Source organism: Nerophis ophidion, linkage group LG07, assembly GCF_033978795.1.
Source record: "Nerophis ophidion isolate RoL-2023_Sa linkage group LG07, RoL_Noph_v1.0, whole genome shotgun sequence".
Classification (NCBI taxonomy): domain Eukaryota; kingdom Metazoa; phylum Chordata; class Actinopteri; order Syngnathiformes; family Syngnathidae; genus Nerophis; species Nerophis ophidion.
The window spans coordinates 7,683,570-7,699,123 of NC_084617.1; the positions used below are offsets into that span (position 1 = coordinate 7,683,570).

A 15,554-nucleotide genomic window follows, 5' to 3' on the forward strand; every position below is an offset into this window, starting at 1 on the left:
GTTCCGTTGTGTTTATGTTGTGTTACGGTGTGGATGTTCTCCCGAAATGTGTTTGTAATTCTAGTTTGGTGTGGGTTCACAGTTTGGCGCATATTTGTAACAGTGTTAAAGTTGTTTATACGGCCACCCTCAGTGTGACCTGTATGACTGTTGACCAAGTATGGCTTGCATTCACTCGTGTGTGTCATATATATTATGTATTTGTTCCGTTGTGTTTATGTTGTGTTACAGTGTGGATGTTCTCCCGAAATGTGTTTGTTATTCTTGTTTGGTGTGGGTTCACAGTTTGGCGCATATTTGTAACAGTGTTAAAGTTGTTTATACGGCCACCCTCAGTGTGACCTGTATGGCTGTTGACCAAGTATGCCTTGCATTCACTCGTGTGTGTCACATATGTATTTGTTCCGTTGTGTTTATGTTGTCTTACAGTGTGGATGTTCTCCCGAAATGTGTTTGTTATTCTTGTTTGGTGTGGGTTCACAGTGTGGCGCATATTTGTAACAGTGTTAAAGTTGTTTATACGGCCACCCTCAGTGTGACCTGTATGACTGTTGACCAAGTATGTTTTGCATTCACTCGTGTGTGTCACATATATTATGTGACTGGGCCGGCATGATGTTTGTACGGAGGAAAAGCGGAGGTGACGGCGAGTTGTAGAGGACGCTAAAGGCAGTGCCTTTAAGCCACGCCCCCAATATAATTGTCCGGGTGGAAATTGGAAGAAATTTCGGGATAATGTTCACCCCGGCAGATTTTCGGGAGGTGCACTGAAATTCGGTAGTCTCCCGGGAAAATCGGGAGGGTTGGCAAGTATGACTTAAGCTGTACATTAAAAAAGATTGGGAAAGAATTCCACCTGAAAAGCCTTAAAACGTTTACTGAGTGTTGTTAAAAGGAAAGGCCATGTAACACAGTGGTAAAAAACCCCGTGTTGCTGCCAATAAATTCTAAGTTAATGATTATTTGCAAAAAAAAAAAGTTTCTCAGTTCGAACATTAGATATCTTGTATTTGAAGTCTATTCAATTGAATATAAGTTGAAAAGGATTTGCAAGTCATTGTATTCTGTTTTTATTTACGAATTACACAACGTGCCAACTTCTCTGGTTTTGGGTTTTGCACAAGAAGTCGCCCTCTTATCTAAAAGCGCGGCGCCACTCCTGTTGACTTCTGCTGCAGATATTCCCGATGAAGGCGGACGCACGCTGGCAGGGCCCACCTCCCAACCAGCTTTCCCTGGCCTTGCAGCAGGCGCTGGCCAAGGAGATCATGCGTGCCAAGCAGGGTCACGTCCAACAGGGAGGGCTGCCGTTCCGTCTCCTGCGGGCCCTCTCAGCCCTGCTCAACTCAAATCACCCAGGACCGATCGTCCTCGCCATGCACCGCAGCCAAGCTCTGTCCTGCCCACTCATGCGGCAGCTTCACCTCTACCAGGTAAACCTGGCTCACCTCTGTTAAAGGGGTTTGAATTTGAGTTTATTTGGAACATGCATGACACACATTGGGCTTCACGGTGGCAGAGGGGTTAGTGCGTCTGCCTCACAATACGAAGGTCCTGCAGTCCTGGGTTCAAATCCAGGCTCGGGATCTTTCTGTGTGGAGTTTGCATGTTCTCCCCGTGAATGCGTGGGTTCCCTCCGGGTACTCCGGCTTCCTCCCACTTCCAAAGACATGCACCTGGGGATAGGTTGATTGGCAACACTAAATTGGCCCTAGTGTGTGAATGTGAGTGTGAATGTTGTCTGTCTATCTGTGTTGGCCCTGCGATGAGGTGGCGACTTGTCCAGGGTGTAGCCCGCCTTCCGCCCGATTGTAGCTGAGATAGGCGCCAGCGCCCCCCGCGACCCCGAAAGGGAATAAGCGGTAGAAAATGGATGGATGGATGGATGACACACATTTCTAGATTCTCTTTTCCACATGTTCAAAAGTAGTAGGAAGAAGCAGAGTTGCCCTTTTGTTTTTTTTAGAATTCTGTATAAGATCCACAATCCTGATGTAAGACTAGAACACGTTTTCTTTTTTTATGCATTGTAACAAACACATTCAACCGTGTCCCTCGGGAAGTCCTGTGGGGAGTGCTCAGAGAGTATGGGGTATCGGACTGTCTTATTGTGGCGGTCCGCTTCCTGTACGATCAGTGCCAGAGCTTGGTCCGCATTGCCGGCAGTAAGTCGAACACATTTCCAGTGAGGGTTGGACTCCGCCAAGGCTGTCCTTTGTCACCGATTCTGTTCATAACTTTTATGGACAGAATTTCTAGGCGCAGTCAAGGCGTTGAGGGGTTCAGGTTTGGTGACCGCAGGATTAGGTCTCTGCTTTTTGCAGATGATGTGGTCCTGATGGCTTCATCTGACCGGGATCTTCAACTCTCGCTGGATCGGTTCGCAGCCGAGTGTGAAGCGACCGGAATGAGAATCAGCACCTCCAAGTCCGAGTCCATGGTTCTCGCCCGGAAAAGGGTGGAATGCCATCTCCGGGTTGGGGAGGAGACACTGCCTGCCCCAAGTGGAGGAGTTCAAGTACCCAGGAGTCTTGTTCACGAGTGGGGGAAGAGTGGATCGTGAGATCGACAGGCGGATCTTTGCGGCGTCTTCAGTAATGCGGACGTTGTACCGATCCGTTGTGGTGAATAAGGAGCTGAGCCGGAAGGCAAAGCTCTCAATTTACCGGTCAATCTACGTTCCCATCCTCACCTATGGTCATGAGCTTTGGGTCATGACCGAAAGGATAAGATCACGGGTACAAGCGGCCAAAATGAGTTTGGGGCTCTCCCTTAGAGATAGGGTGAGAAGCTCTGCCATCCGGGAGGAACTCAAAGTAAAGCCGCTGCTCCTTCACATCGAGAGGAGCCAGATGAGGTGGTTCGGGCATCTGGTCAGGATGCCACCTGAACGCCTCCCTAGGGAGGTTTTTAGGGCACGTCCAACCGGTTGGAGGCCACGGGGAAGACCCAGGACACGTTGGGAAGACTATGTCTCCCGGCTGGCCTGGGAACGCCTCGGGATCCCCCGGGAAGAGCTAGACGAAGTGGCTGGGGAGAGGGAAGTCTGGGTTTCCCTGCTTAGGCTGTTGCCCCCGCGACCCGACCTCGGATAAGCGGAAGATGATGGATGGATGTAACAAAGTGCTAAGCAATATATATTGCTAAAACTAAATTTATGATATTTGGTACCAAAACTGAGGTATCTAATGAAGGAAATATTAAAATAAATGGAGATAAAATTGAGCGTGTCTTTGATACTAAGTTTTTGGGAGTTATAATTGACTATAAATTATCATGGAGACAACATGTAAATTATATAAAAACAAAAATATTCAAAACACTTGGTGTTTTGTATAAAACTAAAGAATTACTGAATTATAATTCTTTGTTAACAATTTATTATACTTTGACACTTCCATACATGACATACTGTGTAGAACTCTGGGGAACCACTTTTAAAACCATAATTGTGGGGCGGTATAGCTCGGTTGGTAGAGTGGCCGTGCCAGCAACTTGAGGGTTGCAGGTTCGATTCCCGCTTCCGCCATCCTAGTCACTGCCGTTGTGTCCTTGGGCAAGACACTTTACCCACGTGCTCCCAGTGCCACCCACACTGCTTAAAATGTAACTTAGATATTGGGTTTCACTATGTAAAGCGCTTTGAGAAAAGTGCTATATAAATATAATTCACTTCACTAATTAATGATATTGTTTTGCTGCAAAAAAAAAAGCTGTACGGCTAATAAACAAAGCAGGATATTATGACCATACCCATCCATTATTTGTTAAATCAAAACTTATGAAATTTCAAGATATTGTTTATTATAAAATAACACAGATAACGTTTAAAGCAAAAATGAATACTCTTCCAGAAGGAATTCAAAAATATTTCTCTCTACAGACCAGCAAATACAATCTAAGAGATGAATCTAAGTTTATTTTACCAAAAGCAAGATTAGTTGTTAATTGTAGATGTTTATCTGTTCTCGGTGTTAATTTGTGGAATTCTGTTGGTAAAGAAATAAAAATGAGTGACTCGGTATTCAATTAAAAAAAAAACATGTCACAATGTATTTTAAAAAGTTATGTGAACTAGAAATGTATGTTTGTTTGGTTAAATGTTGTATTTAGAAGGTATGTATGTTTATCTATTTACAAAAAAGTGCATGTGTGTAAGTACATATTTTTGTATTATTTGTTAAAGGGCAACTTAAATGTAAATGCTGAATGATTATATTTATTTTTGTATTACAAAATTATTAGAAAAGGTAAATTAATTGAATGTAAACATTTTTATGTTGGGCATATAAGCTTTTTTGCTTCTGCCTGTTTCAGTCATGTTATTCATTTTTTAATCGTGATCCATGTTTGAATATGTTTTTGTTAGACTGGAAATAAACTGAAAAAAAAAAAAATAAATATATATATATATATACACTACAAACATAATAAAACAGCCACTTACTGTACAATGTCTGCTTTCACTAAGATGCCAGCTGATGAGATGTTTATATCTTCCCTTACATGAAAAGTAATCAAAATCCTCATGCAGATTAGGTGCCGCAAAATAGCGTCTTTTCATGTTTTTCTTGCCATCTCCGGGTCTAAGTTAAATGTGACAGTTGTCCAACTTCTCGGTGTATGGCTATAACCTTCTTCAGTACAAGTGAGAGGCATGATTTATAATCTAGAATGAACTTTCACCAACTCTATGCAGCTGCAGCTCCATATACCAAAATTGTTGCTGTGTAAGCTACTTAGCTCTTTGTGATCATGGCGCTGTTCAAAATAGTTTGTCTGCATTAGCACTCACAATAACAATATTGCTAAAACTTGGTTAATATTTATGTCACGCCATGTTAATGGAGTATTGTTGGCAGTTTTTGGATATGTTTTTAGAGGGCTTTATGGGTGGAATAGTGTACTCCTATCAGCTGCATTCATATCCACCTCTTAATTACTGTATTTTACATATTAACATGCATAAAAATAGGAAAAACATAGGGTTCTTGTTTAAGAGTTGGCAAATATTTATCTTGACAGGAACATGAAACAAGCAAATCTGGTCAATGAACCAAATAGTAAACAAGGAAAGAGGAACGTTTACCTTATTTCCAGTTTATGCTATAAGACTCTTTGGAAGTTTTGCCATTTTCCTAGTTTTATTTAGATGGATGATGGCATCAATAAGCAAGGTAAATGCGCCATTCCACTCAATCAATCAATCAATCAATGTTTATTTATATAGCCCTAAATCACAAATGTCTCAAAGGACTGTACAAACCATTACAACTACGACATCCTCGAAAGAACCCACATAAGGACAAGGAAAACTCACACCCAGTGGGACGCCAGTGACAATAATGACTATGAGAAACCTTGGAGAGGACCTCAAATGTGGGCAACACCCCCCCCCCCCCCCCCCCCCCGCTCTACGGGACCGAAAGCAATGGATGTCGAGCGGGTCTAACATGATACTGTGAAAGTTCAATCCATAGTGGCTCCAACACAGCCGCGAGAGTTCAGTTCAAAGCGGATCCAAGACATCAGCGAGAGTCCCGTCCGCAGGAAACCATCCCAAGCGGAGGCGGATCAGCAGCGTAGAGATGTCCCCAACCGATACACAGGCGAGCGGTCCATCCTGGGTCCCGACGAGCGGTCCATCCTGGGTCTCGACTCTGGACAGCCAGTACTTCATCCATGGTCATCGGACCACAAGGGAGGGGGGGACATAGGAGAAAAAAGAAAAGAAGCGGCAGATCAACTGGTCTAAAAAGGAGGTCTATTTAAAGTATACAAATGAGTTTTAAGGTGAAACTTAAATGCTTCTACTGAGGTAGCATCTCGAACTGTTACCAGGAGGGCATTCCAGAGTACTGGACTTTTCTTCAGACTGATAAACACAATCAAATGACACAGCAGTTGAATCAGTTACATGTTTTTTTTCGTCAAGTGACACACACGGCGCGACAAAGTATCACTCCTGTGCTTCCGTGCGTCTGTATCCTTTGACCCCTCGCTTTTCATGCAAGACCTCTTCTTTCAATTTCACCCTCTTTCATGTCGCCAGCGCCTCGTGCCGCAGGACGTTTCCTTCTCCTCGCTGTTCCTCAAAATCAGCGTCGAGATGCTCATCTGGCTGGACAGTCCGTCTGTGGAGGCGGGGCCTCTGAAGACCCTGCTCAAGTCCTTCATCGGCCAGAACTCTCACACGCACAGATACACTGACGGTGAGCACCTTTCTCACACGTTTAACATGCATAGAAATGACCCTTTTTCATCTTTTTTTTTGTTTTTTTTGCAGTACGCTCGGGCTTCCTCCACCTGGATGAGACGCTGGCATATCGCGGCGATACAGAGGTGCCGCTCAGGGCGATCATTGCGATGCTGAAAGCAGGAGCGAGGTGTAACGCTGAGGCGGAGCTCATTGGAAAAGGTAATAATCAATCAATCAATCAATGTTTATTTATATAGCCCCAAATCACAAATGTCTCAAAGGACTGCACAAATCATTACGACTACGACATCCTCGGAAGAACCCACAAAAGGGCAAGGAAAACTCACCCAGTGGGCAGGGAGAATTCACATCCAGTGGGACACCAGTGACAATGCTGACTATGAGAAACCCCCCCCCCTCTAGTAGTAGAGTTTTAACTTGCACTTGCAGATGTAGCCACCAACTGTAGTTACTGACAGTGGTTTTCTGAAGTGTTCCTGAGCCCTGTGGTGATATCCTTTACACACCGATGTCAGTTTTGGTGCAGTACCGCCTGAGGGATCGAAGGTCACGGGCATTCAATGTTACGTGCATTGATTTCTCCAGATTCCCTGAACATTTCGATAATATTACAGGCCCTAAATCCCTAAATTCCTTTCAATAATTAATTGAGAAATGTTCTTAATTTGCTCACACATTTGTTCACAAAGTGATGTCCCTTCGACCCGTCCTCGTTTGTGAATAACTGAGCATTTCATGGAAGCTGCTTTTATACCCAATCATGGTACCCACCTGTTCCCAATCAGCCCCCCCCTCTAGGGGACCGAAAGCAATGGATGTCGAGCGGGTCTAACATGATACTGTGAAAGTTCAATCCATAGTGGCTCCAACACAGCCGCGAGAGTTCAGTTCAAGCGGATTCAAGACAGCAGCGAGAGTCCCGTCCACAGGAGACCATCTCAAGTGGAGGCGGATCAGCAGCGTAGAGATGTCCCCAACCGATACAGGCGAGCGGTCCATCCTGGGTCTCGACTCTGGACAGTCAGTACTTCATCCATGGTCATCGGACCGGACCCCCTCCACAAGGGAGGGGGGGACATAGGAGAAAGAAAAGAAGCGGCAGATCAACTGGTCTAAAAAGGAGGTCTATTTAAAGGCTAGAGTATACAGATGAGTTTTAAGGTGAGACTTAAATGCTTCTACTGAGGTGGCATCTCGAACTGTTACCGGGAGGGCATTCCAGAGTACTGGAGCCCGAACGGAAAACGCTCTATAGCCCGCAGACTTTTTTTTGGGCTCTAGGAATCACTAATAAGCCGGAGTCTTTTGAACGCAGATTTCTTGCCGGGACATATGGTACAATACAATCGGCATAATGAATGTTCATGAGTACCGAGGATGGATTCTGAGTATATCCTGTTCATATTTCAGTGCTACAAGGGCTGATGGAAGCCAAGTCTCCGTATTTGGAGGAGCTGTTGTCTCTCTTGATGACGGTCGGTACACAGAATGGGACGGCCGGCCCCGTTGCCATGGTGATATCATTGCTCCTGCAGGAGAGTGAGGAGCGTGCCGTGAAGGACGCGGCTGCAAACAGGTGAGCGACATTGATTGTCGTTACATTGTCAACGTGGCTGCGGGTGTAAATGTAAAGAAGAACAAGAACACATAACTTTGTCTTTTTTTATGCATTCTAACTCGTATCAATCAGCGTTTTGTATACACGCTCTAAGTATATGTGTAATGTAGGCTTGTACGGTATACCGGCACTAATGAAATACCACAGTACTTATTAATTAAAAACGGTACTATACTGCCTCTGAAAAATACCGGTACATTTCTTTTTTTCCTGGACATTACGGCCTGACATTGCTGGTAATACAAAACCCCAAACCAGTGAAGTTGGAACGTTGTGTAATTTGTAAAAAAAAACAGAATACATCCATCCATCCATTTTCTACCACTAATTCCCTTAGGGGTAGCGGCGGGCGCTGGTGCCTATATCAGCTAGAATCCGGCGGAAGGCGGGGTACACCCCGGACAAGTCGCCACCTCATTGCAGGGCCAACATAGTAGACAGACAACATTCACACTCACATTGTGGGGCGGCATAGCTCGGTTGGTAGAGTGGCCGTGCCAGCAACTTGAGGGTCGCAGGTTCGATTCCCACTTCCGCCATCCTAGTCCCTGCCGTTGTGTCCTTGGGCAAGACACTTTACCCACATGCTCCCAGTGCCACCCACGCTGGTTTGAATGTAACTTAGATATTGGGTTTCACAGTGTGAAGCGCTTTGAGTCACTAGAGAAAAGCGCTATATAAATATAATTCACTTCACTTCATTCACACACTAGGGCCAATTTAGTGTTGCCAATCAACCTATCCCCAAGTGCATGTCTTTGGAGGTGGGAGGAAGCCGGAGTACCCGGAGGGAACCCACGCAGTCACGGGGAGAACATGCAAACTCCACACAGAAAGATCCCAAGCCCGGGATTGAACCCCAGACTACTAAGGACCTTCGTATTGTGAGGCAGACGCACTAACCCCTCTTCCACCGTGAAGCCCAAACAGAATACAATGATTTGCAAGTCCTTTTCAACTTATATTCAATTGAATAAACTGCAAAGACAAGATATTTAATGTTCGAACTGAGAAACATTTTTTTTTGTTTTTTTGCAAATAATCATTAACTTAGAATTTAACGGCAGCAACACATTGGCACGGGGCATTTTTACCACTGTTACGTTTTCTTTTTACAACATTCAGTAAACACATATTTCGATGGGAGACAGGTCTGGACTACAGGCAGGCCAGTGTAGTACCCACACTCTTTTAATAGCCAAGCAGTTGTAACACGTGGCTTGGCATTGTCTTGCTGAAATAAGCAGGGGCGTCCATGATAACGTTGCTTGGATGGCAGCATATGTTGCTCCAAAACCTGTATGTACCTTTCAGCATTAATGGTGCCTTCACAGATGTGTAAGTTACCCATGCTTCGTGCACTAATACAAACAAAAACCTCTTGAGTACCATGTGCCTATACTTCTTTTCAAACTGTCGTTTTCGTCTGTAGCTCTGAGGTGACAAAATCCGGGTTAAACTCGGGGCTTTTGGTGGACTGGATGGAGTATCTGGACCCCGAGGTTACGTCGGTCTGTTCTGATCTTCAGCAGAAACTCCTGTTTGCCCTGAGCAAGGTGAGAAACTCTTCATCTTGCATCGCACTTCTTCCTTGATGCATCTTACCGTGTTTCCGTCTCAGGCGCGAGGCACTCCAGCCTACAGGCCTTACCTTCTGGCCCTGCTCACGCATCAGTCCAACTGGGCCACGCTGCTGCAGTGTATCAGCGCCCTGCTCAGCAAGAGAAAAGAATACAAGTACGGTACCTGCAAACTATTTAGGGATGCAACAATTAACTGGTTTTACTATTAACCTTCCTCTTGTGTTAGATTTCTGTTGCCATCTCTTATGTTAACGGGTCAGTTTTGACCTATGTCTTAAATCAGCTGTAAAATACACTTAAAACAATTATCTATCATCCAATTTGTTTCTCATCTCTTGGTTGCCTTCGTTATCCATGAAAATATTGGTTTTAATATTTTTGGTGTGGGCCATTGGCCCTTTTTCTGGTCAGTATACCCCCTCGATTTCAATTTAAAAAATGGTAAAAAGAACCTCAGAAGAATCGTATCAATCAATCAATCAATCAATGTTTATTTATATAGCCCCAAATCACAAATGTCCCAAAGGACTGCACAAATCATTACGACTACAACATCCTCGGAAGAACCCACAAAAGGGCAAGGAAAACTCACACCCAGTGGGCAGGGAGAATTCACATCCAGTGGGACGCCAGTGACAATGCTGACTATGAGAAACCTTGGAGAGGACCTCAGATGTGGGCAACCCCCCCCCCCCCCTCTAGGGGACCGAAAGCAATGGATGTCGAGCGGATCTAACATGATAATAAATAAAAGGTTGTTGTGTTACCTGACTATTACTGAGGGGTATTAGAACACATCTGCTAAATACATTTGTTTTATTTATTTTTTCATTCTAATAAATTCATACTGAATTGACCTCACATGCCAGTCTTTGTTTGTTTTTGTATTGGATAACAAGGTAAAATGAGAATCCCCTAAAACTCACATGATTGGGAGAGTTAGTTGGGAGTTCAGTTTTGGCTCTAATTATTGCTTGATAATCTTATCTTTATAACTGGGTCAAAACCGACCCTAACAACACCAAGGTCATAATTTCAACCAGAGCATTTCATAATTTCGTGGAATAAAAAAAAAGTTTTTTTCTGTTGTTGAAATAGACGTTCCTGACAAGGTCAAACAGCCTTGATGCAAAAAAAGTACATTTATGTGGTTCTTTTATGCTTTTAAAAACTAAAAACTCACACGGGACGAAGGTCAAGCATGATTGAAAATGTTACAGTCGTCCTTACTTGCTGAAAATCAGTGGTGGTCGACCAAGCTAAGATAAGAACAAAATAAGCTTAAATCTTCCTGCAAAAAGCAGATATGAGCAAAAAAAATCTAACTATACAATAGAATAGATCTCTATACTTCATCAAAAAAATGATTTGTCGAGTGATTTCAAGGAATATACGTCAGTCGCCTTCACAGACACATTGAACTATTGTGCTCCAGACATCATTCTACACGACAAAACCGATGACATTTGGAGAAGCATGGAGGTCTACAACTTCTCTCTATGTGGCTGGGTCAAAGAAATTGGTATCAAGACCCTCCCGGATAAATATGCATAGTTTTTGCTCGGGTAAATTAGCATTTCACGATTTAACTTTGCGTCTATTGATATTTGTTGCTGTTGCACGTGGCCTTTACGAGTAGTGTTTTTCTCCCCGTCAAACTAGTGAGCGTCCTGGATGATGCCAGTCACCCTCTGCATAGCGTTATCAGTAGCCAGAGGAGCCTATTCAGTTCTAGACTGCTTCATCCCAAGTGCAGGACTACTAGACTCAAAAACTCCTTTGTCCCACACGCCATTAGACTGTACAACTCCTCTCTGGGGCGGGGGGCGGGGGGTACTAGGATGACAGGGGATGCAAAACAATAACAGTGCAATATGTTTTCATAACATGGTCACTACTGCCTACTTTGTCTTGTTATATTCTTATTTTACTGTTATATTTTTATTCCCATTGTTGCTTTTTATTTTTCATTCTTACTGTAATATTTCTCTATTTTGTTTCCATTTAAACCCCCATTATTTACTTTTTACTTTAATTTAAATTGATCTCAACTCTGTACACTGCTGCTGGAATTTAAATTTTCCTGAAGGAACTCTCCTGAAGGAATCAATAAAGTTCTATCTATCTATCTATCCATCTATCTATCTATCTATCTATCTATCTATCTATCTATCTATCTATCTATCTATCTATCTATCTATCTATCTATCTATCTATCTATCTATCTATCTATCTATCTATCTATCTATCTTTATTCAAAATATAACTATAGATGTCAACATTGTGTATGTGCTTAAAGATTAATTTATGATTTTTGCATTTGGTAAGAGCTTAATTCACATTTGCTTTCTTTTTAGACTCGCCAAGTTGGTGCTTTATGAAACACTCGTAGCAAACGTGTGTTTAAGAAATACAAACCATATCAAAATAAAACTTCAATGGGAATTAATAACCGTTAAATGTACAGTACAGGCCAAACATTTTGGACACACCTTCTCATTGACAACACAACTGATGGTCCCAAGCCCGTTACCCCCTTACCATGAATTGATTAACGTGGACCCCGACTTAAACAAGTTGAAAAACTTATTTGGGTGTTACCATTTAATGGTCAATTGCACGGAATATGTACTGTACTGTGCAATCTACTAATAAAAGTTTCAATCAATCAATCGATCGATAAAGCAAGAAATTCCACTAATCAACCTTGATAAAGCACACTTGGTGAAGTAAAAAACATATCAGGTGACTACCTCTTGAAGCTCATCGAGAGAATTCCAAGAGTGTGCAGAGCAGGACTCAGAGCATAGGGTGGCTATTTTGAAGAAACTACAATATAAAACATGTTTTTAGTTATTTCACCTTTTTTTGTTAAGTACTTAACTCCACATGTGTTCATTTATAGTTTTGATGCCTTCAGTGACAATCTACAATGTAAATAGTCATGAAAATAAAGAAAACACATTGAATAAGAAGGTGGAATGAGAAGGTGTGTCCAAACTTTTGGCCCGTACTGTATATCAAACAAAGTGATCACTGCAAACTCATGCATTCTTCGACTCTGCTCCCTTGGACTGGAGTGTGAGCTGCTTTTTCTCGTTGTCGTTTTGTAAAATCTTGCTTTAGTCACCCCTCGGGGAATTCTGAAGAGACATTTATCTTTTTTTGCAATTTGAACAATTCGTACATCCAGAAACTACACAAGCATAGGGCATTTTTTTTTCAAGGAAGGCTAAATCGCGCCTCGTACCCATTGAGAACAGAGCTAGCTTGACTAACACGCATTGTAACACGGAACGACGACACAGGAGGTCCTTCATACCGACAGCCATCAGACTGTATAATGCATATGTTCCTTCTTGACTGCACTTAAATGTAGAATATATTTATATTATTCATATATTATATATATAATATATGTCATATGTTATTTATTATTACTATTGTTTATTGTGAGCAAACTGTGGTGCTGATTTTCCCCCAGGGATCAATAAAGTACTTTCTATTCTATTCTATATTTATTTGGGAGGTCCCTGGTTACATCACTGAAGTTGCTTCTGAAGGAAGGGGGTAATTTCAGCAGCGCCTGTTAGACACAATATATGATTATTCAGAAATGCAAATGTGCTGACACTCGTGATATCGCCCTGTTTCTGCTTGGTCTGCGTCAAGGCACTCGATGTTCGCCCTTGGCAGTCAGCAGGCCGGGTCTGGACACAAACACTGATACGAGACGACTCGCAATCTTGGATTGCAAGTTGTCTTTTTGCACGGATAGAGAAGTACAACTTCAGCACAATTGATAATAACTATAGCAACGGCCTTTAAGCATAAAAGTTGTGTGATAACTTACACATAAATATTCTAACAGGGACGACAGATGAAAACTAGCCGTCTGGCTAATTCTGGTTTTGTTTTTTTAACCATGTGTAGTCATGTGATTTATGGAATAGCATTGTCCCCTTTGAAATAAACTCATCTTAATCTTAATAGAGATAACCTTAGTTTAATGATTTTAATACAATTATTGAATAGCCTATGAATTAATATTACTTTTCGTTTATATTTATTATTTTGTACTGTTATTATAAGATTATTTTATCGCTGTTATTTCCAACAGTAATAACACATCAAAATCTTTAAGGAGCATCATCGATTTGTTATTTTTTTTGTTGGGAAATTAATCAAAGCATGATATTGGTGAAGCAGTGATTATTCCTCAGACTATAATTGAGTGTATAAAATCAATAATTTTTGCATCCCTAAAAGTATGCATTTTGTGTTAAAATTCTTATGTTTAATTTGATACCAAACATCTTTCAGATTGGACCCGACTTCTGCTCTGGATTTCCTGTGGGCATGCAGCCACATCCCACGCATCTGGCAAGGACGCGACCAGAAGATCCCTCAAGTTGGTTCCACTCCAGTTGTCGTCTCCCTTCAGCACCGCCATGATCTCACCTATTTCCCCCCCATCCCCCTACAGAAAAAAAATGAAAAGTTTGTGTTGCGGCTCAACTCCGAGGAGCTCATCAGCCTGGTGGACCTGATTCTGGCCGAGTCGAAACTCAACGTCCGCAACTCCCCGCACGACGAAAAGAGCGTGGCGGAGGAAGCTTGCTGCTCTCTCATTCAGGCCCGGGTGCCTCTACTCCGCTCGTACTGCAACGGCCGCTTAGAGAACATCAAGAAAGTGTCCGAGTACCTCATCAGCTGTACCAAAAAGTGGGAGGACAGGTTGGTGGTGCCGCTTATTAAGATGGTTTCCAAAAGTCCAAAAACAGTCATGCTTACTTTTACCAAACCCTTAACCAGTGAAGTTGGCATGTTGTGTAATTCGTAAATAAAATCAGAATACAATGATTTGTATTCAACTTATTTTCACGATATTTAATAATATTTAAAGTTGAGCTTACCCGCTTCAATGCTTTTGGTAGGGGTGAGAGTGGCCTTAAACTGAAGATGACAGGGAACGCTATCATTCTATATGTTCACCATCAATTTTAATAAACATTTTGATTCAGGATATATTATGTACAAATAAAGGGCATTCTTACTCAACAGCCATACATGTCACACTCAGGGTGGCCGTATAAACAACGCCAACACTGTCATTAACATGTGCTGTATTGCGAAACCACACTAAACAACAAAGACAAACACATTTCGGTAGAATATTTGCACTGCAACAATCCAATCCAATCCACTTTATTTATATAGCACATGTAAACAACAATAACGTTTCCAAAGTGCTGCACAGCCATGTTAAAAAAAATATTAAAAGAAAACAAAAAAAAAACAATATTATGCTCCGCCAATGACTGAATAAAAACAAAAAATAAATAAATATATAACCAATAAAAACAATATAAAAACAAATATGATTAAAAACTATTTTAAAGGGTAAAATCAATTAAAACAGTAAAATAGAAATCAAAGTGTATAAAAAACACAGAGGACAACAGAGGACCACACAACTCACGTAGTGTTAAAAGCCAAAGAATAAAAGTGGGTCTTAAGACGAGACTTAAAACACTCCACTGTGGAAGCAGTTTGAACATGGAGGGGCAGAGTGTTCCAGAGCTTAGGGCCGACACAACATAAACACAACAGAACAAATATCCCGAATTCCCTGCAGTACCAAATCTTCCGAGACGCTACACTATTTTATTTGCTACAGGGTGGTATTATAAGTGTGACCAGTAGATGGCACTCAAACATAAGAGATAAGTCAAGTAAACAACACCAATATTTTGAATGTCCCATTGAAAATATAGAACATTACACACGGCGCTCAAAAATCCATCCAAATGTTTTAGAAAATATTTTTGTGCAATTTCTAATATAAAGTAGTGTAAAGTTCTTACTTATGTCTGTCATTAAACTCGCCATGAAAGCACTAAAACATACCGGCGTAGTGAGTTTACATTATTCACGTTTATGACAACTAGAGATGTCCGATAATATCGGACGATAAATGCTTTAAAATGTGGTATCGGAACTAACTTTTTAAAACGTCGCTGTACGGAGTGTTACACGGACATATATTGTAAATAATTCAATGTATATACTATGATGATTAACTTGTGTGATGACTGTATTATGCTGATAGTATATATTTGTAACATGAATT

General features: G+C 41.8%; 1 protein-coding gene across 1 annotated transcript in view; it reads left to right on the plus strand.

Moving 5' to 3' along the window:
- Positions 1-15,554, plus strand: part of ints1 (integrator complex subunit 1) — a 76,060-nt gene that overhangs the window by 39,384 nt on the left and 21,122 nt on the right. The window contains exons 31-38 of the mRNA XM_061905278.1: positions 1,179-1,433; positions 6,053-6,212; positions 6,287-6,418; positions 7,631-7,796; positions 9,271-9,394; positions 9,460-9,575; positions 13,745-13,832; positions 13,908-14,158. Coding sequence (XP_061761262.1) covers positions 1,179-1,433; positions 6,053-6,212; positions 6,287-6,418; positions 7,631-7,796; positions 9,271-9,394; positions 9,460-9,575; positions 13,745-13,832; positions 13,908-14,158 — 1,292 coding nt within the window. The remainder of the gene's footprint in view (positions 1-1,178; positions 1,434-6,052; positions 6,213-6,286; positions 6,419-7,630; positions 7,797-9,270; positions 9,395-9,459; positions 9,576-13,744; positions 13,833-13,907; positions 14,159-15,554) is intronic.